The 27,639-nt window shown below is 47.6% G+C and overlaps 1 protein-coding gene across 2 annotated transcripts; it reads right to left on the minus strand.

The window, feature by feature from the left end:
* On the minus strand, positions 1–27,513 carry LOC119121765 (Nance-Horan syndrome protein-like). 2 transcript variants are annotated; one of them, XM_037249664.1, is made up of 9 exons: positions 26,967–27,512; positions 9,399–9,545; positions 9,011–9,144; positions 8,618–8,680; positions 6,616–6,811; positions 5,123–5,257; positions 2,764–5,010; positions 2,550–2,652; positions 1–2,370 (listed from the first exon to the last, which is right to left on the minus strand). In XM_037249664.1, the coding sequence occupies exons 1-9, from the start codon at positions 27,262–27,264 to the stop codon at positions 1,779–1,781; spliced, it is 3,915 nt and encodes a 1,304-aa protein (XP_037105559.1). In that variant the 5' UTR covers positions 27,265–27,512; the 3' UTR covers positions 1–1,778. The 2 variants fall into 2 exon arrangements, with proteins under 2 accessions (XP_037105559.1, XP_037105560.1); XM_037249665.1 differs by lacking the exon at positions 8,618–8,680 and having other exon boundaries at positions 26,967–27,513.
* Between the last annotated feature and the right edge of the window lie 126 nt (positions 27,514–27,639).

The following is a 27,639-nucleotide window of genomic DNA, read 5'->3' on the forward strand; positions in this document are numbered from 1 at the left end:
TGATGTTTTTCCAAGCAGTCACATTTATTTCTCCTTTTGTAGGCTACACGTTTAAACTCCATCACGTCGTTTACTAACAAAATAAATACAAGACATTTTTTCCCAAAGCTCAGAAATGTACAACACTTTAGAGTCCATGTAAACACGTTTTGTATTCTTTTTTTGTACACGATTCACCCAACGCTCATCTCATTTACAGTTTTGTACAAAATCTAACTACGTCCACAAGATAGCGTTGTAGTCTGAAATGATCCGGTACCACGTCAATACTCGTTAGTTCGAGCGAGGAAGTACACTAATAAACAAAGGTCACAAAAATCACTTAATCAGTGCTAAAACAAAACAATAAAAAAGATGGAATGACATAAAATTCTTTGTGTACCCTGTTAGCATCTTCGCTATGATAACGTGTCATTAATATACACACAAGTTAGTGGGTGGAGGGTTTTAAGGCCAAGCGGATTGTACAAAGGGGCAACATTGGCATAAAGTTCCTTATTCTTTAGGACAATAAAAATGATTTCAGTCAGTGTCTATTATTGCAATGTGTCATCTCATAAAACAATAGAGCTCTGGATAAAATAGACTTTGCTTTTATTGCTTAAGTGTGGGATGGGGAGGGCCTGGGTGGGGGTTACCGAAGGGCGTCACAAAATTAGTGTCCAACCTGGTTCCGACATGCGTAATACTTACTCAACCTTTTCCAAACGTTCTTAAAAAACACACCAAGTCAACCAAACCACAAACAAAACACCTTTTTTTCTTGAAAAAAAAAAGTCGATCCGCTAAACATCATTACAACACCTCCCACGTTTTTTCTTCTTCTCCGCACGTAAAACTACCTGCTCTCCACCATGGCACATATCGTCAACTTTATTTATTTTTTTGCTTTTACCGTGGTACAGTTACAAAAAATCTTAATTTAAAAGTATCTCATGAGTGGTTTGCGCCAAGCAGTCTGACTTGTGATGTATTCACAGAATACATATAATTTTTCAATATTTTTTATGTCTGCATGTCGGCAAGAATTAGAGACACAAGAAGAAAAATGATTATGTAAGAAAAAAAAGTCCTGCAATTTGTAATTTATTTAGTTCATTAAGTTGTTTTTGTATTGTAACTTTAACCCCCAAAAGATGTAAATTCTCGGGAAAAATGCCAAATATTTTCAAAAGGGAAAAAATATAGTCATTTTCATGGGTATTAAAATAGTTTTCTAAGAAAATATTCAGGATTTAGTGTATACTATGCTAGTGTATAAAAAAACAGTCAATCCCTTTCTCCAAAAATACATAGATAATGTTTTTTGCTATTTGACGTTTTGCATGAAAATATTCGACTTAATTTCTGTAAAATGTTCCATTTTGGCAAAAAATTTCCATTTTTTTCCCTCCGATATATTGAACTTTTTTTCCCTCTAAAATACAACTATTGTTCTCAAAAGTTTTATCTGGAAAATTTTGAGTTAAAAACATACAAGTCTTGTCTTTGTCCTAAAAATATTTTCTCCTCTAAAATATTTTCATGTGTTTGACTTTTTTTTGGGGGGGGAAACAAACGTAAACATTTGACCTATCCCCCTCAAACTATGTAAAACTCTCTCGAAAACATATTGCTGTAAAACTAAATGTTCTGTAAAATTACATAAATTATTATTTATTTATTTATTTATTTATTTTCATGAAAATAGGAGTCTTTCCCACCTCCAAGTTGTTGTTCTTAATAGCTGACGTGTTTTGGACATGACGTGCGGCGAAGGAAGACGAAGACGGGTGTCGTCAGGCGAATCGCGGGCGCGGCGTGGCCGGCTCGTCGTCGTGGGGGCTGCCGTCTGAGTTCTCGGCCTCGCCCTCAGAGATGGCCTGCATGGGCGCCGAGTAAAAGCGAGCACGCGCGGCGTAGCGGCTGCTGTTGGCGGGCGGCGGTACCCTGGCGCGGCCCAACCTGGATTGGGCTGACACCCAGGATTTGGGCGAGAAGAAGCACTCGGCATCTGGAGACCTGGCCGTCGCCTCAGCCGTTTCTGTCAGCGCCTCGTCGTCTCCCGCCGCGTGACCTTTGGGAGTCACGGGACTCTTGAGGATCTCGGTGGCCGACATGCGGTAGCTGGACTCGGAGCGGCTGCCCTTCTTGAGCAGAAGCAGTTTGAACTCCTCGTTGGAGGTGCTGGACTTCTTGACGTTCCTGTAGATGGCGCCGGGTGTCCTCTGAGGGCCCGAATGCGCCGACGAGGGCGAGCTGCTCGCAGGGCACGGGGAGCTGGCGGGGCTGCTGCCACTAGGGGGCGGCGGTGTGTTGTTTAAGGATGACGGGCCGTTCCTCGCAGACAGCTCGCCGGAATCCTTCCTGCCTAACACTTTCCTTTTCGACCTGAGTTGGAAAAAAACCCCTCCAGTTAAACATATGATGCAATTTTTCCAACTTCTAAATAAAACTTTTTCTCTCTTGTTCTGGGAACAATATGACTTATTTTCTGAAAAGTCAACAACTTTTTTGTGTTCAGGAGGAAGAGCAGACTGTCGCGAGCAAGTGAGCAGGCGCTCACTCACCTGTGGATGACGGCAAACAGGTCGTCGGTGGTTCGGCTTTTGACGGGCGACAGGAAGATGCCGTTGTCGTCCGCGCACGACTTGTCGCTCGCTGCTGCCGAGCCTGCCAAACAACGTGACGTTTGAACATATCTCAGACAAATATGCTCGTCTACGTACACGTGTTCATTTTCTGAGAAGAATATTGCATTTTACCATAAGTTCCTTCCCTTACTTTTGCTCAGGTTCTCCTCAGCAGCAGATTCCTCTCCCTGGTTTACTGCTGACTCAGCATCTTGGTTTTCTTTTTCACTTCCCGGACTGGCGTCAGGCGTGTGATCCAGACATGGCGTTGAGGGGCAGAGATGTTGGTCAAGCGGCGGCAAGGAAGATTCTGCGTCTTCCTCCATTTCCTCATCTGGTGGCGGCGGCGACGACTCTGCGGTGGTTTCACCATTGACAAGCTCGTCATTGGAAGAGCCCGCCACCTGGAGATCATCTAACGAGGCTTGGGGGTCAGCGACGCTGTCGGAGTTGACTGTGAAATAGTTGTCGTCATGAGGACTTGGGTCCAAATCCTTGGGGATGGAGCGCAGCTGGACGGCGTGCAGCGCTGCGGGAGTGATGGTCAGGAAAGGTCCGTTCGCTATCTCAGCTTTGGCCGACTCGGCCTTTCCATGATGATTTTGGATTGGCGTCTTCTCGTCGCAATGAAAGGCACTTAAGGAGATGGTAGGCAAGTCCAGGTCCTGCTTGGATGCGAGAGAGGATTTCCTTTCTGGAACTTTGGGTTTCCGCTTTGCGCAGGAAGGAGACTGCGGGCCGGGGAAGAAAGTGGCGGGTAAGGCGGACGTCGGGGTCTCTGACTGGCTAGAGTAGCCGCTGGAGGGGCTGGCCAAGCCCGCCAGCTTGAAGTCACCCTCGGCGGGTGTGAGCGAGGGCGTGGTGGCCCCAGAGCCCGACTGGGATGCCTGCGACTCGGCGCCGTCCTGCGACTTGACGCACTCCACCACCGTGGTGCCGGTGGCTGTGCTGGAGTTAGATAAAGAGCGGTAAGGGTCACTGGATTTCAGGTCGTTCAGGAGCCACAGGTCCGCGTAGTCTGACTGGACCACGCCCTCTCCTTTGAAGGAATGCGCATCCGTGGAGGTGAAAACACCCAAATCGGCCAGCTCCAAAGAATCGTCCACCCCCCAGACACCGGGAAGCTCTCCACCTGATGAGGCGGACAAGACCAACTGCAGGTTTTTCTCCTTGGACAGCGGCAGCTTGGCTTCCGTGAGGACCGCAACGCCACCCTCATCGTGTATCATCCGGAGCGACGAGCTGCGCCTGGGCGGACAAGGTTTGGCTTTTGGTTTCCTCAAGGACAGGCAGCGTCGCCCCAGGGTCGCGTTGTCCGAGTAGATGTACGTGAAGCTCCTGCTGCCTTTCAGCCCGCAGTCAAAGTGCATGGAGGTGTAGTAACCTTCCGTGTCCTCCGAGTAGTGCGACACCGTGTCAGCTTTCTCCGAGGGCGGCTTGTCGGAGAAGCTGCTCTCACACGTGGCCATGCTGGTGAAGCTCGGGCAGCCCAGACTGCTCTCGGCCTCCCTGCTAGGCTCGGGGCTCAAGTCATGAGGATGACGAGCGGGGTCCGAGTGCGAGTAGTTCCATTCGCCCTCCCCGGGAGCGCCCGCTTCCTCTAAGATGTCCATCGCCGTGGAGGAGAAGGAGCCCGCCCTCTGAGTCCGCAGCCCGGCGAAGGGATCCAGCGTGAAGCTGGGGTGGTCCACGGCGCCGGCGTTCAAGGAGAGCTCTGAGTCGCAGCGGGCCAGCGGGGACGTCCCCGGGGCAAGGGTCTCCGAGGTCTGCGAGGGGCACGTGGAGCTACTGCCACTCCAGTTCCCGCTGGAGGACTGGTGCTCGTCCTTGTGGTCCACAGGGCCCCCCAAAACGTTGGCTGCCGACACCGAGTGCACGGGACTGCTGAAGGTGTCCGAGCTGGACGACATATCGCAGCTGCCCATCTCGGCCATGCGGGGCAGCTGCGAGCGCGCCCGCTCCGCCCAACTCCTCTCGGGCATCCTCGACAGCTGCTCCGACCCGCCCCGGTCCTCGGTGCCTTCCTCCCCGTCCTTCAGGATCAGCTCCTCCTCGCCATTGAAAGGAGAAAGTTCCACCTCATCCTCTTCGTCGTCCGTTCTCGCCCGGCCGCCGTCTCGGGGGAGACTGCGCGTCCGCAGCTGAGCGACAAACACGTCGTCGGGGCCGCCCTCCCGAAGAGCGGCGATGTCGCCCGCCGACTGAGAGAGGCACAGCGCCGTCCCCTGGTGGCCACGCAGGGCACGGATTCTCCTGCTGGAAGGCGCCCCCGAGATCAGGAACTCCTCGGTCTGGCAACCCGAGTCTCTGGTGAGCAGGTGGCTGGCCAGCTCCTCGTTGTCCAAGCTGGCGTGGACGATCACGCTGCGTTCGCGGGAGCCAGGTGAGTCGTCCGAGTCTGAGATGGAAATGAAAAACTCGGTAAATTGAGTTAAAATAAATGCTAACAAATTGAATGAAATAACAAGAAATAAATAATGAATAAATTCACTCTCAGTGAGCTAGCTTACCTGCCGCAAAGTCCTGCAGCTGCCTGGGGACGCCGGCCACCGTCCTGCGCCTCCTCAGCTTCTTCCTGCGCTGCAGCAGCGACTGCGAGTGCACCAGCGAGCAGCGCACACTGGCGTCTCTGTCGAAGCCTACGCCTGCAAAACCAGAAAGGGGAGGCGGGGGGATTGCATAGGGTGGGGGTGGGTGAGAAGGAGACGTGTGAGGGGACCTTGTTGAGGGGGCTACACTCCCACGCTGTCATTTGCGACTAAACTTAAATAAATGTGGAGTGTGCGGCGCCAATATGGCGCTTTGCTTGCGCCTTCCTGGCAGGATCAACACAAACATGTAAACAATACATTTTAATAGAACATTCCAATTTCGTCTTAATGACCACAAGCAGTGTAGAAAATGCATAATTGTTTTGAAAAAAATGCAAGCATGGATATGAAATTTTAAAAAAAGAACAAGACATTTAAAACAAACAAAAAATAAATTGGAAATATATGAAGGTAATTCTTAAAAACTAAAAAAGGAAAATAGTTTTCAAATCATATTACAAATATCAATAAGAGTAAAATGTTAAAAATATAAAAAATATTTAAATGCCATCAATATTAAATATCAGATTACTGAATTATCATAATTAGACCATTTAAAAAAAACATTCACAAAAGCAACTAAAAATGGACTAAAAACGAATGCATAAAGTTATGCAATTGAAAAAAGAGCAACAAGAAATTAGGACAAAAAATACGTGTATTTTTTTCTCAAATTCATGTGAATCATAGCAGGAAAAAAATGGTGCAAATGATAAACAAGCATTTGCCCATTCGTCGTGCTTAATTCCAAATGACCCAACTTCATTATTTAGTTGTTTCGCTGCCTTCCACTTTGGTCACGATGCCGATCATGTGATTAAGCGCCACGGCAAGCCCCCCCCCCACTTACACCCCACTATGCTTACTATGTGCATTCTTTCAGGCTGGAGCAAGTGGGAGTCAATAACTTGGATGCAACTAATCGGCATTGGTGTCACGCCACCACGCCGCTTTGTGGTGCCACAAAGCGCTGCCCCGAGTACTCCGGAGCTCGCACAAAAGCGCCGACTGAGCGTCACTTCATCCGCTGCTACCGCAGTTAATTGTGCAAGTGTTTTTGGGGGAGGGCGGGTGGAAGAGCCCTTTACAGACGACGTATTGTGTGGCCATGCAGTCCGCGTGGCGCAATTATTATATTTAACTGCGGAATTTGCAGCGCTGGTAAGCAGACGCATGCATAACTTTCTTGAAGTGGTTGACTTTCTGGGGTCTTAAAAAACATCAGGGGCTAATTTTTATTTTTCAACGTTTTTTGGGCCTTGTTTATGACGCATCGAGTATTGCCGAGACTGCCGATACCAGCTACCGATACTTAGACAGAGAAAGTTTGTAATTGAGGAGGCAAAACAGACGCCCAGGGGGGGAATGTTAAAATAAAAAAAAGCATAAAAGGAATGCAGGAGCATATTCACCGGTGACGTTGATGGGGATGACAGAGGAGGCGACCACCTGCGAGTGGCATTTCATCCTCTCCTCGGGAGTAGGCAGCGGCAGCGCTCGCGACCAATTGGTCTGCTTGTCCAAGGTGCTCGGCGTGTTGGGGACGGGGAGCAGCTTGGAACGCTGACCGGGCGACGCCAAAGACGCCGAGTCGGGCTCAGAGGAGGCCTGCCAACAGAGACGCTTGTCACTTTCCTGATTTGTTGCCATCAGTGAATTAAATAAAATGGTGGCAACTGCGAGCATGCAAATGCAAAGTATCAGAATCATGAGCAGGACAGCGGAAGCTCAAAACTCCATCGCACGAGTCAAAAGCGTGAAAAGGAGAGCTCCCATATTTGCAGGAAGTTGAACACACGCGAGTAAGATGTCCTTGTTGACACTAACAACGTGCCGCAAGCCCTCATTTGTCATGGCAACATGCAGCTGTGGGATGTCTCGCCACCATCTGCAGCCCCCCCCCCACACACACACGCACACACGCGCACACAACTCAGCTCAATGCAAAATGTCAAAAGGCTACTCCTGAAACGTTTCTCACTTCAACGCTGTGATTAGAAAATATTAAAAGAATATTAAAACAATACAGAAATGTTGGAAGAAAACTGGAAAAAAATGTTAGCAAAATGATTAGTAGATAATACTTAACTTTGGGGAAAAATACAGAAAGAAACAAAATCAGTAGATATTAACTAAAAATATTTGAAAAATAAATTGATTAAATAAAAATACACAAATTTAGAAAAAAAAAGACAGTATTGGACTCAAATACTATGAAAAGTACAAATATAGGAAAACAAAACTCTAAAAATACACAAATTTAGAAAAAAAAGACAGTATTGGACTCAAATACTATGAAAAGTACAAATATAGGAAGTAAAAACTCTTAAGTAAAAAAGTACAACAAAAATACATAAATAGGAAATACACTCTTATTAGGGAGAGGAAAATACTGAAAATATTTTGGAAAAATACTAGACAAAATATTAGATTCAAACACAAAACCATTAAGAAAAGTGGACTGGCGTGCAAAAATTGTAACAATCTCATAATATCAGAAGGAAATATGAAGATGTCGGCCACGCTGTGCCCATCTGGCACCTTCACAGTTCAGCCAATCCAAAGCCTTTTTTTCTCACATTACCTGGAGACGTCCGGTCACGACCGGGTGCTTCGCGCTTGTCGCCACCCCCGCCGCCCCAGCACTACCCCCCGCACTTCAACGCCAGCGCTGCCTCTTTTGTGCTTGCCGGCAACACCCGCGCACAAAGGACAAAACCCCCACACTCAACAAAAGATCTCCTTGGAAACTTCTCCCGACTGGAAACAAGTCAGACAGGGAGCAACTGCGGTCGATTGGAGGAGGAGGAAGAGCAGCCACAGCAGAGAGGACAGGAAGTGGGCGGCATGCCTTCGTGTGCCACTAAAGTGCTGAACTTCCAGCAGTAGTCTCCTCAAGACATCCAGGCAAACGTGTGCCACCATACCAAATGATATTTTTTGCATGATTTGTATTTATTTTTGTAATATTTTTATCCACTTTGTCTCAGATTTGTCATGTTTTTTAGTTGACAATTTTTTGTCTGGATTTTTTCTACCATTTTATCCAAGTTTGTGTCCGTGTCAGATTGATTAAATATGATTTGCTTTTGAGTTAATTTAGTTTTGAATGAATTAGTTAAGTTTTTGTCATTTTGTCTAAGTCTACATTATGTCCATTCAGATTTCTTCAATCTCTCCTGTTTTCTTATCTCTGTTATTTCAGTGCGGTGCAATATATATCAATATATATATATATATATATATATATATATACACGTATATATATTAATAATAATTCCCCAACATTTTGAAAGGGTTCATATTGAGAATGGGTTAGGGTTAGGGTTAGAATGATGATGTTGAGGAAATGTTAAAGAAGAAAGTGAGAGGACAGTGAGGAAAGTGGGCTGGGCTGGGGGTGTTCTGTGTTACCTTTCTGTTCCAGGGGGAGAAGTGGCAACATTCAGTGGGGGAAGGCGGACGGGAGCTGGGGTACTGAATTCAACCAACAAAAAAAGGGACAAACAAACAAACAAAGAACAAAATGAAGACAATGAACATGTATGACAACACACACATAAAAAGGAAGAGGTTTTGTTTTTGTTTTTTTTTATAAAAAAAAAAAGAAGTGTTTTGAGTTGCAAATCAAACTTGTAAGTCAAAGCACCTATGAATTGGTAACAGTGCAGTTTTTCTACAGCCAGCAGAGGGCGTACTAACACAGCTAAAAAAACAATAATTGAAAGAGGGGAAGGGCGGTGGACACACAAATTGTGACCACAGAGCCCACAGGGCTTGTGGTGCGTGTTTTGGTTGTTGTCTCACCGCCGTCAAGCACACCCCCTTTCTGGCTTTCCTGGCGGCGGCGGGCGTGGATGGGTACATTGGCATTGGCGGTAGGGCCGAGATAGAGATGGTCACTCGGCGCTCCCTGCTGGACGAGCGCCGCCTCCGACCGTCTGCAAGCGAGCATGAGTCAAAATATGAAATAAAAATAGAAAAAAATTAGGAATACGTTTTGAAAATATAAGACTAAAAAACAAAAATTCAGAGAAAAAAATTAAACATATCTGGCAGAGTACTACAATATAATAAAACAAATAAAAAAATAGAAATTGGAAAACAAAAACAATTAAAAGCCAAAAAATTAGAAAAACAATGTTTGAAAAGCAGAAAAGATTACGTGCTAGCTGTTGGAGTATTAGAAAAGTACCTGTATGCAGGTGCCAGAGGTTGGCATCCTTGTGCATCTCTTGCAGGCATGGCGGACGGGTGGCCGGGCGTAAGAGGTTCCTCTGCTTGTGCCAGGGAGCCCGGAAGTGCCACGTCAGCTTGCTCTCCACGTCCAGGTCCGACACAGCTGCAATCAGACAAACAAACAAAGTCTGAGCGGGACACTTGCACTGAGGCTCGTCACATGACCGCTCACGTGACAAGCCTTCTGCTGCCTGCGTTGTTGTTGTTGTTGTCCCGGAGCAGGGTGGCCGCCCTGCTGGGATTTGACTTTTTGACCTCGCCCAGGACCGCGTGTGCGTGGTTTTCACAACAGGCAGAAGAGCGCCTGTGCTCTTAACTTCCACTTTGACTGAAAACACAACATGGAGCTAAAAGCGTGACATCGTGAAAGGTTTCGAGCAGCTTTTATGCTCAGCTGCTCTCCCCAAATGGAGGAGGCAGCTAAAAAAACACACCCAATCATCTGGTTGACCTCTAGACCGCTTTCTCCAACAAGCACAGCTGAGTGGTCTGCGGCATTGGAACAAATGTCGGCCTCCTCCCATGAGAAGACAAATATCCGTGTAACATCTATTTTCTAGAGCGCTTAACACCTGACCGGTCAGCAGCCAATCGCATACAGTCAAAGTGTGTCAAACTCAAGGCCTGAGGGCCCGACCTGACCTGTCATATCATTTTTGTGGCCCACTTAAGCAAGGAAACTGTTTACTTCATATTTCATTCAGACAAAAGTAGTGCTTTGTTGCCATCATTTGGCATCTTGATGCACTGTGACACCATCACCCAATCATGGCTCCTCCTCCTCATTTGCATGGCAGTCAGAAGGATAACGTGGTGAGACCTTCAGGCCAGAAGGAGGAGGAGGAGGCGGGATGCAAGCCTGCGCCTCAGCCTTGTAATTTGCTCTGCCGGGAGCCAGGCCAAACCTCCCGACACCGTCACACACCGACAATTTTTGCCTGGTGGCCTGGGAAAAAAACAAGCCCCGTTCAGCGTAAACACACTTGCACACAACACAATGGAAAAAATAAAATAAAAATCATGACAGAGTTGCGCAATGCAATTATGCCAAAATTGAAGTCTGTCTTTGGACTCCAGCGCATCTTGTCGCGTCGATGCCCCCCCCCCCATCCACACTTACTGCAGTTACAGTGATATAACGACTTAATTATCCACATTCACATTTCGGATGACGCTCGACATTGAAGATGACGACGGCGCATGACTCACCTGAATTGAGCCGAGGTGCTGACGGATTAAGTATTTAAGATATTCATCGCGATTTCAATCTTTTTTTTTCACCCGGAGTGCAGCAGTGAAAGTCTTTGGGAGGTCTGATTAGTGAAACACAAAGAGTGGCAGAGTCTGGCGGAACAATAACAATAATACCCCGCCGAGCCGCTAATCCGCTCTGAGCCCACAGCCGCCGACCCGATGATGACGACCCGGTCAAGACACCCATCTATACTGTACATCGTGCCACAACACTTTCAACAAATCTCTTCCATTGTTGACTGTTTCACACAATCTCTTAGACAACATCCCTAGAAAATCACAATGCCCCATCGTTGAGCTATTATTGAAACAGGTCCTCGGGCTACTCATGTGGTTTTTGGGTCTTCCACGTTGGTGACCCCCCGGCCTTAGACGCTGTGATGTCACGCGGATTGCCGATTTTTGTGGTAAGGATGCATAAAAGAGGGCGTGTACCACCCCCCCCCCAACCATCTGTGGAGTATACGGCTTTGTGCAGATATTTATGAGCCCGTCGGGCGGGTTAAGTCATGCTAATGGTTTCATGCAGCTTTAGGAGCTGATTGGTGGTCGTAACGGACCACAAGGCCCCTTGCCAAGTCAGCAGCGAACACGACTCCAGGCTAATGAAATCTGGTACTGCAGTGGGACAATATATGAGCCCTGAGGCACTCCGTTTACAAGACTTACTCGTTTCCTGTCGGACGCTTGGGCAATATGCGGCGGGAGAGCCATTAACAGCCAAACTGAGTTAGCTCCTCATCATACTGTATCATCAACTCAGTGAGTGTGTGTTTGCGTGTGTGTGTATGTCATATAATGTGGGTGGAGCTTGCCATTTAAGTTAGATGGTGATTGGCCCACCCATTGTTGCTTGTATAAAACTTTTTGTGACTGCTACATTTCGTCACCCAGATTCATTCTGTTACTACTGCACGTGGGAGGAGATTAATTAGACACACACACACACAAACACACACACGCACACGCTTGACTATTGTGTAATAATCGAATCCACCACAACCCAAATATGTTTCCACTTGTTGCGGCCCGAGCCTTCTTGTTTGTGAGTGAAAGCGAAAGCCGCATGAATGTTTTAGAACACTATTAAACACACACAATCCCACTTGCACACACTCGAGGAAAGGAATGTGCACTTGACAAAGGAAATGTTTCCAAACGTGTCACACAGATTGGAACAGTCATTTGACGTCTCCATGTAGCGCTTACCATAACCTCCCAAATAAAAGTGACCAGTTGCAGAGAAAGTGAGCGGCTAGCTTGAGGTTTTCACCACGGAAAGTCACCGCAGGGGCAGCGCGGTGTTGTAATATGAAGCAGCTGGCGAAACAGGCGTGACACCATTTTTCTGGAGCGTCACGAGGTGTTCCCAAAGCAAACATGCCAAACAAAAATGACAATTATTCATAACGTGAACTAATCCAATTCACAATGGCGGTTACGTTTCCTGATTTGTTCATTTAGTGGCTAACCATGAGAATAGTGAATGCGATTCTTTGGCGCTCGGCCAACAATCAATCAGTTGCTTGACTCCTGCACTTGACAGGCAAGTGATTAAGTAGCTCGTGTTGAGCTGGTCAGGAAGCAAAGCGCTGCTTGATTACAGCTTTGCAATGGCGTCAGACCCCCCCCTGCCCCCTTTCCCAGTTCCCAGCATCGCATTTTAGATGGAGGTCAGGACGCCCACCTCCTCGGCCACATCAAAGCTGCAGGTGAAGGCAGGGTGAGGCCATTTAAGTAGGTGGGGTGCAATAAACAGGCGCTTCATCTGCTGCAATAGAGCCCACGCAAGCCGTGTTTGCAGACATGGTAGAAGAAGGAAAAAAAAAAAAATGCTGCCCCTGACTCAAGAGAAGCTCATTCATCAGGGCCCCTGGAATTGGTGCGAGGTCGCCAGTCGGGCCTGGCAAAGGGAACCCAACAAAAACATTTGACCTCCCGAGTCAACAAGGTGGCTCAGGTGGACGGAGGCAGAAGGCCGCCTTGTATAAACGTCTGCCTCTGCTTTTTGCCAGCCGGGCCAGCAGACGGAGCGTGAAAGCCAGAGGAAGAAATACAGACGGCGAGCGAGCGAGAGAGGGAGGGAGGGATGACGCTGTTGCGGTTCGCAGAGACACAATAACGGGCAAACTCGAGAGGCGGAGCAGCTATAAATGAAACACACCGCGGTCGGGCCCGGGGCACGGCCGCTGACCCGCTTGTGGGAAAGTCTTCTTCGGCTGCAAAATATCCCACGGCAGGATGGGAACAAGTCTTGACAACAAGGTGAATCTTTTGGGGTCAGATAGGCTTCCCAAAGTTTTTTTTTCCATTTGAGTTTTTCGTGGCTCTCTGACAAGACGCCGTTTGGGAGTGCTCGCTTATCGCAACATCCATTAAAGCTTATCTGCGGCGAGGCCGGAGGCCCAAATCGTCACCCTTTGCTAATCTCTGACACGTTCTGGACTGTTTCTGCCTCAGTCCCTGAGGAGCTAACTCAGGAAAACGTAACGAGTCGGCCTGCGGGGCCGCGTGTGGTCCGAGTACAGCGCGCGCGGTCAGAGCAAAGCGCTCGCTCCTCCCGCCCCTGACGACTTCCTCAAGTCTGGAATGTCGGCATAATGATGGGTGCCGCTGCCATGCCAGCGCAAGAAATGTGGTGCCACCCGCGACTACCAAATGCGTGCTTACAGACGGCGAATGTAAAAATAAAAAGATCAGCTTTAAATATTCTCTTTTCGAAAATCAGGCAAGAAGAGAGTTTTGACAAATGAAGGAAATGTGGCTCCCGTGTTAAAAGGACAGAGAAAAAACAAACGGCAAAGACGGATAGTACCACAAATCAACGTTAAAGTCAACGGGAGTGGCTTAAGAAAACAGCACGACACTGACAAACGTGGCATTTCACATATGTTAGCATAAAGCTAAAAAAAATAAATAGCTTGAAGCACGCACGCTTGGCTTCTAATTTGGAGAACTGAGAATCACAAAATACTTAATGTGTTTTAACAGTTTTAAATGTATGGCGACGCCCACCATAGCAACACTCCCCCGATTGGAGCAGATGTCCCCTTCTCACCAGGATAGTCCCACAGTGGCCAACTTTTCCCAAATAAATCACAACGCCAACACATTTCTGCGAGATAATAAACGGACGGCCCTGAGCTGTTATGGTCCGCTCTGGAGCCTCTCGAGTGGAAACGCTTCCATATATTTCCCGTCTGAACACGCACATGCTAAACAATGGCTCTGTTTTTAGGGAGACGCTGTCATAACAAACTAATCGCCCTGCTCGGCTCGGAGCACCTGTGGGAGTTTCACACCATTTTGTCTATCATCGGTGCGCTTTGTGACCATATATGGACATCCCTCCTGGCTCTCCCACTGGGGACACGCCCCCCGTGCCTTCAGGCATAGGGGGGGAAAAAGAAAAGCCTTGGGGGGGCTTTAAACGAGGGGGCATCTGCTCAAGGCTGAGGGATCACCAAAAGGAATTTCTTTATTAGTCTCTCAGCATCAAACATAAAACAGCAAGAACATCCCACCTTTGGCCCCTTTCATGCAGAGGTTTTGGCAAAATGGACAGTCATTGGCTTGTGCCTTTCACACAAATCACAGCCGAGTAACAAAACTGTCGCATCAGACATGAAACAGAAGAGGTCTTTATTCATATGGGACTTTCACACAGAGCACAGCAAAATATGTTTCAGACAGCAGCACAGCATATTTCCTGTCACCAGCCAGCTGCTAAGTGTCTTAAATGTGGAAATTTACAGGTCGACCCCCATTTTGTCATTGACAGGCAGCGTGAAAGTGTTGAGCAAAAATTGACAACCAAGGATGGAGCATTTGTCAAACAGCAAAACGACACAAGATATTTTCATGTGTGAAATCGTCCAAGTCGGTAACTTTCACACAACAGCCACAGTGGGAAATATCCTGGAAAAGCTTGAAATGTTCTCTCCGTGGATTTCTCTCTGCTCGACTTTGAACTTGTAAAGAAGCCTTCAACAAGATGAAGTTACAAGGCAAACAAGGAGCCTTATGTTAATCAATTAGGACATTTGACCCCCTCCCAAGCCCCCCTTCCCCCCCTCTACTCTCAAGTTTCACGCACCGCTGCAACTTCCAAGAAGAAAATACCTCAGCGGGGAGGTGGACACGCTCGGCCGAGAGCCCGTCGAGTCATCGCTCTCTTTCTCACTGATATGTTGGCGTTACGTAAGACATTTCACGTGCCGTCAACTTGCCGGGAAATAACACGCCGGTGTCTGATTGGCTGCTGCGGATGAAAGGCAAACTACACAACAAAAACACAGACGTTATTTCAAAAGTCATGATCTGGGTTCAAATGAAAACACATTCGGGAGGAGGGAGGATGTCATTGGACACAAGTGCGTGGTCTACCGGCCAATGGCGTCGCACGGCTTTGTGTGAGGGCGGGGGAGAGGGGGAGTGATTTCATTGTCTCTCCCCATTTTCATTGGCCTTCCCCATTTAGGGACATAATTTGTTAAATAAACAGCCGGGTGGAAGACAACCACTACAAAGTCCGGTCTGGGAATCCCGACCGGAGTTTCCGTGTGCCGGGAAGCTTCTCTCCTCCAACCTAGCAGGGAGAGTTAACTCAAGACAGGTTGTCAGGAAAGTAGCATCAGTGTGATGGCAATCTGGCTGCGATTACACCCGCAATTTGTTGGTGAATTGATGGCGTTTATGGGATGCCGACGCCACGGCGTGCGCTTTCACACGGAGACATGGCAACGGCGCGATCGCATCATTAGACGGCGTGACGTGTAAAACAGTTGTGCTTACTTTTCAAACAACGGGGGGGCGTGGGGGGGGGCGTGTCTGCGGTTCAGCTTCATGCTTTGATCCTGGTACGGTGAAATGAGAAATTTACCCCAACTACACAACAGTGATGTTTAATTCATAGCAGCAAACTTTTGAGATTTAAATAAAGGTTTGAAAATGAAATAAATTGGGGCAAAAGCGAAAACATTGACGGCTTTTGCCGGGCGGTGTGAAAGGGGCTGAGAGTGTCAAATGTTTTTCTAATGGTAACATTTGCTTGCAACAAAGCACAAGTGAGCGTCACGTGTAAAACTTCACACCGCCGTCCGTCCTTGCGTGGCAAAATCCCTCCAAAAGTCGGGATGAACAAAATCAAGCCAGCTTTCTGTTCCATCATCAAAGAACAAAGTGTCAGTTGAAGTGAAGCGGCTCCACCAAAGATTCAGAGGAGGGTTGAAAGGGGGCTTCTGAAAGACCACCAGACTGGCAGCCAGTTATACGCGACCCCCGACCCCTCTGGTTCAATTGGCTTTTATCAAGTCTTCCTCCAGCCTTCCCTTGAGCTTCAGGAGATGAAACCGGGATCGGAAGCACATGAGGCCCAGTGTCTTTTATCATGGCAAAAGAATATACGCTAAATATTTCACATTGACCTTTCCACCGTGACATCACACGTACTTCCGAGTGATGGCACCACTCAAAAATAAACCGGTGGGGCGTGTGGAATGAAAGTGCACATCATAATAATAATGCCGACTCTGGGTCAGCGACATCGGCCGCCCAGATGTCAGCCGGGTGGGCGTGGCTTGCGGCTGAATATTAACGAGGAGGCCCGACTGCACACATGCTTTTGTCTTCCCCGAACAGCATCGAGAGCGCCCAAGGCAGATTAGGGGCGACGACCCGGATTAAAGGGGTCAGGTGACGCGCGGCGAGCGGCACATATTCTCGGCAATAACAACAGTCAGGGGCAATATGGATTTAATACACCAAAGATGTCCGGGCATCGGATGACATCACCAAGTGTGGGGAACAAGCTGACCGTCTGACCTGCTAATGCTCAGGCATTATTACACGACAGGACGCACCCCTCAGCACTCACGATTACAGTAGCTCAGTCTGCACAAGTGCAACATTGTGTTGTCGTGCTTTGCTGCTTACGTTGTGGCCCGGCTGTCATCGAGCGACACGTTGTGTTTGTGTGCCTCTAAGTGGCACGTTGCCTCACTGGCATTTGTGAACAATGAGTAATGTTGCTGCAGACATCATCACTTTGTTGACGCGAGGAAATGAGGTGCCGCCGGCTTGTCGTTTACACTTGTCACTCATTAGCCACGTTGTGTTCGACAAGAAACGCGGCGGCGTCACACCTCGCATTTCCTCCGTTGTGCCAAGTCCAGATGGATCTCGGGGTCACGGGCGGAATGTTTCAACAGCAAAACCCCCGAGGTCGTTTGGCAAACGGATCCCCTTCTTGACATAGCTCCGATCTTTTGCCGACCTGCGTCGAGGACCGTGACCAACGTTAGCGAGGTTCTACCAACCACAGAAATGTAAACAAGTGAAACAAAGCTGGAAATGAAGACCAGATTTTAAGCACTTCCTGTTTAACTCTGGGCAGGGCTGACTTTTCACTGCGTCCTGAGACTGGAGTTCTTTACAAAAAGTTGTTGAAATAAATATGAAGTGTCTTCTACGCAAAAGTGCACAAGTCAGCGACGGTAAATCCAGCGTGGACTTCAAAGGTGCTCGACTGTCGCACGGATGTTAACATTCCGCCTCCATCGTCATACTTTATACGTCCAGATGCTTGTATATAATCTCTTCAAGATGTTACCGGCTAGTATAACATTTTCAAACACGCTTTTATGTTTTTCTCAGGAGGGCGGGGATGCTTTCATTTGGTGGCCACGTGCAAAAGCCGCATCGCTTATTGCCGCGGTTGTAAACACGACTGTCATGACGTACTTTCGGTTTCTCAAGCAGGGTAAATGCACACCAATAATCGGGACAAATTGGAAACTGTTTTGCCTCCCTTTTGCTCATAAACATTAAACAGAGACAACTACATTTTATGCAATCAACCAGACTACACGACTTACAAAAATCTGCTAGCTTAATGCTAATACATGTGCAAATCTTCATAGACAGGCCAACGTAACTAGCATCTATTTTGTGCTCACAGGCATAAAAAAATATTGCTGTAGTTTACTTAGCCGAGTGTAAAATTCTTCTTTGTGTATTAAATCATACACAAATCATACTGCCCTCTTGTGGCCAAGGCACACACATGATTGTGACACACAAACTGTCTAATTTGAAACACTAATTATATTTGGGATGCAACTGACAAATATTCTAATAATTTGTTGATGAATCAAATTGAGAACTTTTTTTTAAATTTTCATTTATTTCCGATTAAAATCTGACAATGTGGACAAATTCACCATAAGCAGTCCACATTGTGTTTTCCCCCACTTTCAAATCTCCAGTACAGGAGACTGGCAAAAATACATTGTTAAAAAAAAAAAAATGCCATTGAAACATTCCGATGATGTCATGCACGGACGGCCGCAAGCGACAAATACGTTGCGTGCAAATATGCTCGTTTCAAAACAGGCAGCTGCTTTCTGGCTCTCCATCTGTGAGATCTAGGTAACTGGACGCACCACCAAGGGGCTTTGTTGCTGATTGGCAAGAGCCGCTGACCCCGGGGTCAAGGGTGCCAATCCCGCTGTAGCGACCCTTTGTCAAAATATACACACGCAAGGTATTTTAATGCAGTGATTTGGACCAGATGCTGTCACAGCTGCAAAGAAGTGTGAGTGTTCGCCCATTGGAGCTCCATTTGTGAGCGCTTCCCATTATGTGGCGGCGAACTCTCCTATTTTTCAAAAATGTCGACTCACAAATTATGCTCCAATTCTGGAATGATCTATAAGCGACAAATATATTAGCCTAACGCTGTTGCCAGTAAATTCTTATTGGCGACGGTCTCCCATTTGGCAGCAAAAAAGACAGTTGGCCTCCCTCACGAGGCGTCGTCGTAAATTACGAGGTGTTTCGCAGATAAGGAGGAATCAACCGTGGCGGTAAATCAGCTCCAGCGTCGAGCGCCTCGGCACCTTGCCAACGTCTCGCATTCGCGCAGACCACGTCGAGGCCGTTGAAAGAAAAGCGAAGGGAGGATGAGTGGAAAGATGACGCCATAACTCGTAAAAGTCAACCTGCGCCACGAGTTTGAATCGCAGTGGATTCGGATCGCACACGTTGAGAGACGCTTGTCCGTTTCGTTCAACAAACAGTGCACGTTTGAGTGCATCACTGGCGAATTATAAGCGTGCCGTTGTTGAAGCGGCCAAACGGGTTGAACCGAAAATTCCTCGGGAGAGAATTTTGCAAGAAAGCAGTCGAGAGCACCAAAATAGCGACTTGAATCAAGCATCACGAAAGCACTCGATTTTGCAACTCAGCATCTGAAAAGCTCAAGACTTGTGATTGGTCGACTCCGTGGTGCTGATCCAAATGCCACACGGCCCCTTCCCCCCCTGGCCCTCCGATGTTTTCCAAGCAAAGAGATCAGACACTCATAATCTCCATTGTCCCATCCCGGACGGGGGACGGGGATCTCGAGCGTGGCCCACTTTAACCAGCGCAGCCATCTGCGGAGTCACAGATGGCGCCGGCACCGGCGAGATGATTCCGGACCAAAGATCCGCACACGCACGCGAGGACGAGACCCTGAGCAAAGGCGGAGAAATTGCTTTTGCCGGGGCGATCGGTCAGAGTAATCCGTCTTGGTATGCGCTCGGGTATTCACAACGCTCTTAAATCCGGAATAACAGAGCACGCCGTGTTTCACACGTAGCAAAAAAACAACCCAGATCGACTAGAACTTAGTCACATGTGTTTTGTTTTAAGGAATTCTCCTTGCTGCCTGATAACGGTGAGCATACTGAACCTGTTCTTGTGAGAACTAATGTACACAAACACTTGTATAAAACGGAACAATTTTGGGCCCTAGTTTCGTTTTCGTCCTGATGCTATGCTTCATTTCAAGCAGAAATTCATCTATGTCGAGATGCCACCTTGGCATTTAGCGTGACGGCGTACAAACGACGAGGCTATAAAACGAACAAACGAGACACAGACACACTCTCGGGACTCTCGAAAAGTCAAAGAACTCAAATGAGAGGGCACCGCCAAATGGGACATTTCTTCTTTTGGACAAAGTGCTGCCGAGGTAACGCTCCAGACACAAAAGTCCTTGTGAAGAATTCCAAGCGACCATTCAAAGCGCCTTTACAAGTGTGACTGCGCTGCGAAAAGAGCGCCCGCTTTTACAGCAGGTAAAATTGAACTTTGGGTTGAAGGTGAAAACAGGAGAAGGAGACAACCTCCTTGCCTTTGTGCCCGTAAATGGAGAGGTAAATGAGAAGCACAAAAACTTCCAACGGCCAAAGTTGAAGCCAGCTGGCAGGCACAAAGAAATCCGCTAGGGTCTGTCTGCCTTTGCCTGATTCCACTTTTTTTTTTTTTTTTTCTGGCCTCCATTTGCCAGCGTTAAGAGGGCTCTGGAGGACTAAATTCAGACTTGGCTGCTCAGATTACAAGCAAAAAAAGCCTTCAGGAATGACACGTACTAAATAGACAAAGAATGCGCCGAGAACGGGATGGACGGAGAAACCACACGAAAGCCGACCACACATGTTGAAATCCAAGGTTTTCGAGTCCGAAGCTTCCTCCGTAGACAGACATTTGGCGTGCGCCAAAGAATTAATGCAGTAGGCGTCTTGAAACGAGTAAACAATGGGCTGAACATTGGCAGGGTGTGTAAAATTTCAATTTTAAAAATGGATGATGTTCTGGTCGTACAGTAAAAATGATTAGCAAAGTCTTGCTATGCTCTGGCAGGAGAGTCGAAATTGTTTCCGACGCTGGCAAAACAATGTACGCTTTGGCATGATGGTGGAAATCATTAGCGATATCTGCTTACACTCCAGCAGTACCGTGGGATTCGTTAGCGATTGCTCTCGAGCATTGGCTGAAATAAAAAAAATAGTAACTGCCCCAAAGCTAATTTGACTGAGCATCATGAAATTTGCCAGGCAAATCGTTTATATGCGGTCCTTTCAAAGAGATTTTAGATTTTTTCAACTTACTACCAAAGTTGAAGCACAAATGCTAGCTCAACGTGCAATGCTAAATTGGGAAAATATTTTTTTTTTCATTTGTGGGCGGAGCCTGGCGGCAGCTTTTGACGACGCACCATTAAACCCGAAACTCATAACTTAACCAAGGTTGCAAAAGAACTTTTTTTTTCAAGAAAATGCTGGCCAAAGTCCAAGTTTTGTTTTGGGGAGTAAATCTTCGAGGGGTTCGCCATATTTGTGTGCGTAGAAAGTGAAAGTGTAATGAAAGCCAGGCGTGGGCTTGGAGCCAACAAATGGAGGCCCCGCCTGCTCGGCTGCAACTTCAGGTACTTTCCTCCCAGAGGGTGGGAACGCTTCTTTTTTCCCCCCCTCAAACTAAATGTTGCATTGACCTTTCATTAGTTGTGTGACGCAACAGCACATTTCCCACAGATGATTTGCCTTTTAAAGCTTTTTACAAGATCAAACTCTCTCGGGTTTCACAGCAACCAAAACTGAAAAGAAAAACAACAATCGTGCAGATCTAATGCTCGGGATTACGGGAAAAAAAACTTTTTTCATGAGAAGAGGAGTTATACACCTTGTGTTGTGCCATCAAAGGATTATCCAAATCCCGGTTCGGGATTGAAGTCACCTTTGTTCTTTGCTCATGATCCCTTGCGCTTCTCACAGTAGCCCAAAGCCTTCTTCAGAACTCTACCGGAATAACGTCTTCCCGTCCCACAGGATTTATTCCGTACTTGGCTCCGGGGTAAACAGTCCCAGTAGACAAAGTTTGCTTTTAGCCCTCTTGGAATCGCTTATTCAATATTCTTCTGTTTTATCATGAAAACTACTACCCTCAAAAGTTACCACTCAAAAATTCTCAGTACACCAACAAGATTCGCCGTGATGTTATAAAATGGAGGAGAAAAAAAAAGCCCTTCGAGTGAGTCTGCCAAAAGAGTCTAAGCGAATAATCCCCGAAGGCCCCGCGGAAAATTGAGGCTGTGAACTTTGTTGGTGGCAGCGAGACACAAGTCCAGCAGCCACTTGACAATCCATCCAGCTGTAGTACAAGAAACAATAAGACGTCTTGTCCCATGATCGGGTGTCAGACGTGGAAGTTCCCTCCGAGAGCGACCTTTGCGCCGGTAACTAGATCTTCCCGTTCGTGGAAATACCAGTTCGATTCAAGTAACTAGAAGTAAACATTTGACAGGACACCTGGGAAGTTTTCGAATGTTGGGCTATTTTTACACGTTCCCCCAAAACCCAGCAGGCATTATTTTTGCCCATTTAAGGAACACATCAAATGTGAACTCAAAAGTGATTCAGTTAAATGACAAAGCAGCCGGTAAACATAACAGCGAGCAGGTCAGCCATTATTTTCCCTGCCCCAGTGGGCTTGTGTCGCAAGCAGGTTTGGCCGAATCCCCAAAAATGAAAAAAAAAAAAGAAGTGGGATAGCGACAGAGAGAGAGAAAGAGAGAGAAGAGCGACCCGAAAGCACGCATGCCAGTCAGAGAAAAGGAACCAACATGCCCGAGGGGGCCCGCCGAATAAAAGATGAAGGAGGAGGGTGGAAGGAAGTAACAAAAGCCCGAGTGAAGGCCGGCGCTCCCTCGCGTGCGCTTGACTGCACAACAAGCTCAAATGGCGTCCTCTCACGCGGACCTCAGGTTAATCCACAACTTTTATTGACCCCTCATGCATGGAAATCATCACCGTCTCGTAAATGGAGTTAATATTTAATAGCAATTGGACAAAATCTTTGAAGCAGTCCTGGCAAAGGTCAAAATGACCTCTAGAGACTTTTTTGCGGGTCTGCTCATGATTGACAAGCCCACCAAATATCACAAAGCTCTGGAGGCAGATTTTTAGACTTGCGTGTTTTATGGCGAGTCGTCAAACTTGTGAAACGCCGGGTGATGCCTTCAAAGGCTTCCGTTGGCCCGCCGCGGTGACGAGAAGCAGAGCGAGCCCCCAAACGTGCGTATGGGGGGCTGCGTAAACACTCCTCGCCTCCCACTCCAGCGTTGGCCTGACAAGTGAGGAAGAGCAGGAACACGAGGCTGATAACAACCATCACGGGGGCCGGAAAATTAAGGAGCAGACCCCCAAATAAAGTTGGAACACAAACAATCTTTGGAACCAGGAGACTACACATTTTAGCCAAACTTGTGTCAGAAATCATTTCAAACTTGAGAAGAAACTGGCAGTCATTCTATGGCAGGATGGGATCTTTATCTCCAGATATACGAAGCTATCTTCATGCTTGTCTTAAAGAAGTGGGGGTGGAGTCAAAACGACTTGACCCCTGACCTCCTGCCCCGTGCCCCCTCCCCTTCACAACACAAAAGAGCAAACACGGACGCCCTCCATCTTGCAATTAGAGCGGATTTGGCCTTTGACAAGATGGTGAATGGCCGCCAGGTCGGCAGGGCGGCGAACGGCGTTGGAGGAGGCCTCGTCATTAAACTGTCAAGTCAATGTCAGCTCACGCTTCATTTTGGATGCTCTGCTAGCAAAGCAACGGAAAAACCTCCAGCACAGCGTTTAGACTAAAAGCTGAAGCCTCGTATTCAACTTAAAGTTCGCTCAGCCGGCTCAGCGTTTTGTCTGCGGCGGCTTTTTGTAAATCCTGCTTTTGTGTGTGTGTGTGTGGCCTCGCCCGTCTAGCTCGAAGCTAAACTCCAGCGCGGCCTTTATGACGTCTCCCGCTCGAATTCTTTTCCGTGGCAACCTGGGGAAATATTGACAGCGCAGGAGAGCAATAAAACTCGCGTGGGCTCTTTTGGTTGTTTTTGTCTCGCCGGCCCCCCGTAGCCATCCGGGCCCACCTGCGGTGAGGACGGCTTGAAAGCGATAGCATCAAGTGGTGTTTCTGAGGAAATTTTTATGACTCACATATCTACCACGAGAAATTAAGCGGAAGTGGGAGATAATGATTGCGAGTCACCGACAGATAAAGAGCAGGAGTGTCATTTTTGAGTTCTGGAATCAATCGGCATTTTGTGTGTTTGACTTTTTAGGAGTGTCAGGAAAACATGTTGGGAGCAAACATGCCAGCCGGCATTTTCAACAGGAAGTGTCAATTTGCGGCCTTCGCCATGCAGGTGTTTAGACTGCCATCGGACTGGAATGTCAACCTGAATCGGCCGGTCGCCTTCAAGAAAAAAAAAGACCTTTCATCGTCAATCATCTCGCATCTGAAGCACCTGCAAAGTTTGAATGGGGGTGAAAAAAAATGCTTCAAGGCTGGTTTGGGACGGCCCACATCCTCTACACCACTTCAGCTGTTGGCTGCTAAGATTCTGGACTCTTTACAACCGGATCACATTTTCTTTGGAATTTAACATCAATTTCCGAGTTAGTCAAGCGCCCACGATTGATTTTTCAAAAGCATCTTTGAATTTCTTGGCGTCTCCTGAGGTCATTTGAAGGCTAAGATGGTTTGGTTAACTCTCTGGTCCCACACTGGTTTGGCTTTTGTTTGTTTTTTTTGTTCCATCTTTAGAAGAACCAGGAGGTGGGCTTTTGTTCCCACCTGCATTCCCACAGAGAGGCCCGGATTGCTTTAAAACGCAAATGTTAGCCTAGCCGGCCGAAAATATACAAAAAGGACTCACGGAGGGATTTCGGGTTCAGGGCCCATCTCAGGAGTGCTTGCCCCGCAGGAATGTTAAGTGTAATCGCTCACACATTTCCCGACCAATCCTCCTCACCGGGCAATTAAAATCTCCAACCTTGTCCCAGAAAGCGAGAAGAGTCTCGCTTCCTCCCCACTTTGGGAGCCCGTGTGGAGGGCAAAGTCCTTCAAGTAGAAGCCGGCCCCGGGGGTTCCTGGTCACTGATTTTTGGGAATGCTTGACTTGACATCAAAGGTTCAGTGGCAAACCCTTCGAGAACTCGCTGGGATTTAGTTCGGACAGACGGCGAACCCTCGTTTATCATCCGGACTGGGAAAAACAAAAACAAGAACAAATACAGAAGCTGCCCTGTCAGAATGTTTTGTGTAACCCCAAAGGAAGCGCCGATGACATCAGCAAAATAATACAAAACAGTATCAAGGCTGTCTGGGCCCAGTCAATGTCTGGGAAGGGCAGGGAGGGGGAGAGGCAAGGCTTTGAAAGGCGCTGGCTTGCTCTATAATTAGCAGGGCCACTAAATCAATGGCAGGTTGTCCAGACCTGTCGAAATATGCCCGTCATAATGAAAGAGAAACAGAAAGAGCTCGTTAGATGTCGTAAAAGGCGCAAGATATCCCGTCGGCCTGCCCGCAGACTTTGCACGTTTTTAGTGTCCTATGACGGCTTTACAAAAAAAAAAAAGATTATGATCCAATGCCTACCACATCACATCGAACGGTGATTATGAGTGTATCCTTCACTGACTGGTGTGCAAACCTCGCCTAGCAACTCTAAGTCACGCTAACAGCCAGGCTCGATCAATCAAGACGAGGCAAATGCGCTTTTCCGGGCAGCGTAAACGATGAGTCAAAGTCCTCTTCCGAGTCATCCCGGCCCGGAAAAGGCGGCGGGAACGTCGCGACTGCGCAGCGGGCTAAATGAAGCGGCACGCTCGCTCAAGCCAGCGGAAAAATGGATGCGGAGTGTTACATAATGCACCGTGCCCGGGAACGAGACCTCTGCCATGGCTGGACAACGCCCAGGATCCAACGCATACCACATCAACTATCCCAGATTCATCTATGGAAGAGATGATTCTGATTGTTTTCTGTTTTTTGGTCTATGTTTTTTTTTAACAACACTTTAACGACATTTCGGAACGTTAAAAATATTTCCTTCTCGTCTCTGTTTCTACAGCCTGAGCGAGAAGCTGCTCAGTTTTGGGACAGGAATGTGCTGAGCTGCCAGCCATGTGCTCAGTTTGGGAAAAGCCACGAAACTTAAAACCCGAGCCGGCTGGATGGACGGACGGACGGCGTCTGGCTAGCGTGCCGCACCGTCCGCGACTCTGTCCAAACACGTGCTTTATGGGACTTTTGCCAGACGCCTCCCTCAAGTTCCTTTGCAGTGAAAAGTTGTGCTGTCTGTCATTTGAGCCCGCCGGCCCCCTCACGAGAATGCATGAGAACAATTTAAGCATTTTTATAAATAGAGACCCTCACGTTTGAAGCATATTCAATCATTACATAGATTAAATAGATTAACACAAAATTCTGATTTACCAGCAGACCCAAACGCAACATCGGCACATGGTGGCGCTGCATGTTTAATTTTCCCATTGAAGAAAAATAATCATCATTGAAGCACTTCATTATGACAAAGATGTCCTTCCTTATCAGCAAAATGGACAAATAAGAGCAATTCGAAAAGTCCCCCAACCCCCGTGCCCTCATTTACACCGATTGTCATGCAGATGAGTCACGGCCATGTTATTAAGGATATCCACTTCCGGATAACTGGGGACCAGCAAGTTCCTGCAATTTCAGGTGCGTATTATGCGTCTTCTACAGCGAGGAGATGCCCAAGTGCTTCCTGCTGCCGAGTGCGTGTGGGCTTTACAATACATAAATACACTCTCCCTTAACATAGCGGGGTGGAGTGGGGGTTGATGGGAAGAGGGGGCGGGTGGGCACTTGGTTTTAAAAGAGCCAGGCATGGCCACATGCTGTGTTATCTGGGTCATGAATTCTTAACTGGCAGCCATGCAGAGTTCAACCTGTTTACTTGCATGAATGAGACAAATAAGAGAAGGCTGCCCGGACACGCCTCTTCAAAAAGTCACAGGCAAAAAGTACTTAGAAATGGGATTTGTACCTTCAAACATCATCCATTGAGAGTTTGTAGATCACATCATGGTTATGTGTTATCAAAAAGCATTTTACTTTAAGCCACCACAACTTGAAAAAGATCAGAATGAGAAGGACAACATGGTGACTTGTTGACAGAAGTGCAACCTTTCAGGCTTTCTGTCTCTGATTGGTTGTTTTTCTTCAGGCGCAGTTGTTTTTTTGTCTACCAAATTTAAAGGCATGCAGGGCCAGAAATTTCCATTTTTTTTCACAGAATACATATATTGCTGTCAAGTCATGATAAAATAAATTCTTTATTCTTATTATTGCATAGCTTGGAACTACTTTGTTAATATACGTATTTTCATAGAGTCATAATGTTGGTACTTGGAGTGTATTATTCAGTGCTATTTAGAGCAAAAACTTGATATTGATACCTAATTTTGATGCAGACGTTTAGTGTTTGGGTGATTTTCATTTCATTCGCAAGAAAAGTGAACCGTAAAGTGTTCAAGACAACTTCTTAAACACACCAAAAAGTAACCTTTATGGATAAATGAACGAGGTAAATTAGTAGGTGCGCAGAAAAAAGGTGTGTACTCACGGACTGCCTCCTGTTTGGGGTCCAGCTCGGAGCAAGTCTCCTGGAGTCGTCCGACCTTCCTCTGCAGCCCGCGGAGCCTGTGGCCGGTGGCGGCCAGGTCGCCCTCCAGCTCGTGGAACACCGAGCAAGCGTGCTTGGCCAGGTCGGACAGTTGGCGGAGGGTCCGGGCCAGCGCCACATGGCTGACGGACAGCAGGTCGTGGAAAGGCGAGCCCCCGTCCGCGTCCGCCTCCTCCTCGTCGCCCTTCTCGATGCGGCACATGGACCGGGGCTCCACCAGCCGCTTGAAGAACGGCATGTCGCTCGGCGTAAATCCGCTAAAAGTGAGGTGAAAGTGGCCGCAAAAGGTGTCCACGCCTCGGGCCACCGTGATCCGCTCGGCGTGGCTTCAGAGGCGCCCCATGCTTGTTGCATCTGGAAGGGCGGACTGAGGCGCTCCGGTCATCTGCCTGCCTCCGATGCTGCTTGACTTTTTTTTTTTCTCTCCAGCACCACCACAGCAGCTCCACAGTAATTCGAGGTGGTTTTTAAAAACTAAAAGGGGAGGAGGCGGTAAAACACGGAGCGGAATTGCGGACTGCTTGGAGCAGGATTCGACTACAACTGGACGACAATGGTGCCTTCAAGGACGCTGGGAAAACACAACTTCTCGGCCGGTTTAGACAAACATGGG

The sequence above is a fragment of the Syngnathus acus genome, chromosome 4 (assembly GCF_901709675.1).
Source record: "Syngnathus acus chromosome 4, fSynAcu1.2, whole genome shotgun sequence".
Lineage (NCBI taxonomy): Eukaryota > Metazoa > Chordata > Actinopteri > Syngnathiformes > Syngnathidae > Syngnathus > Syngnathus acus.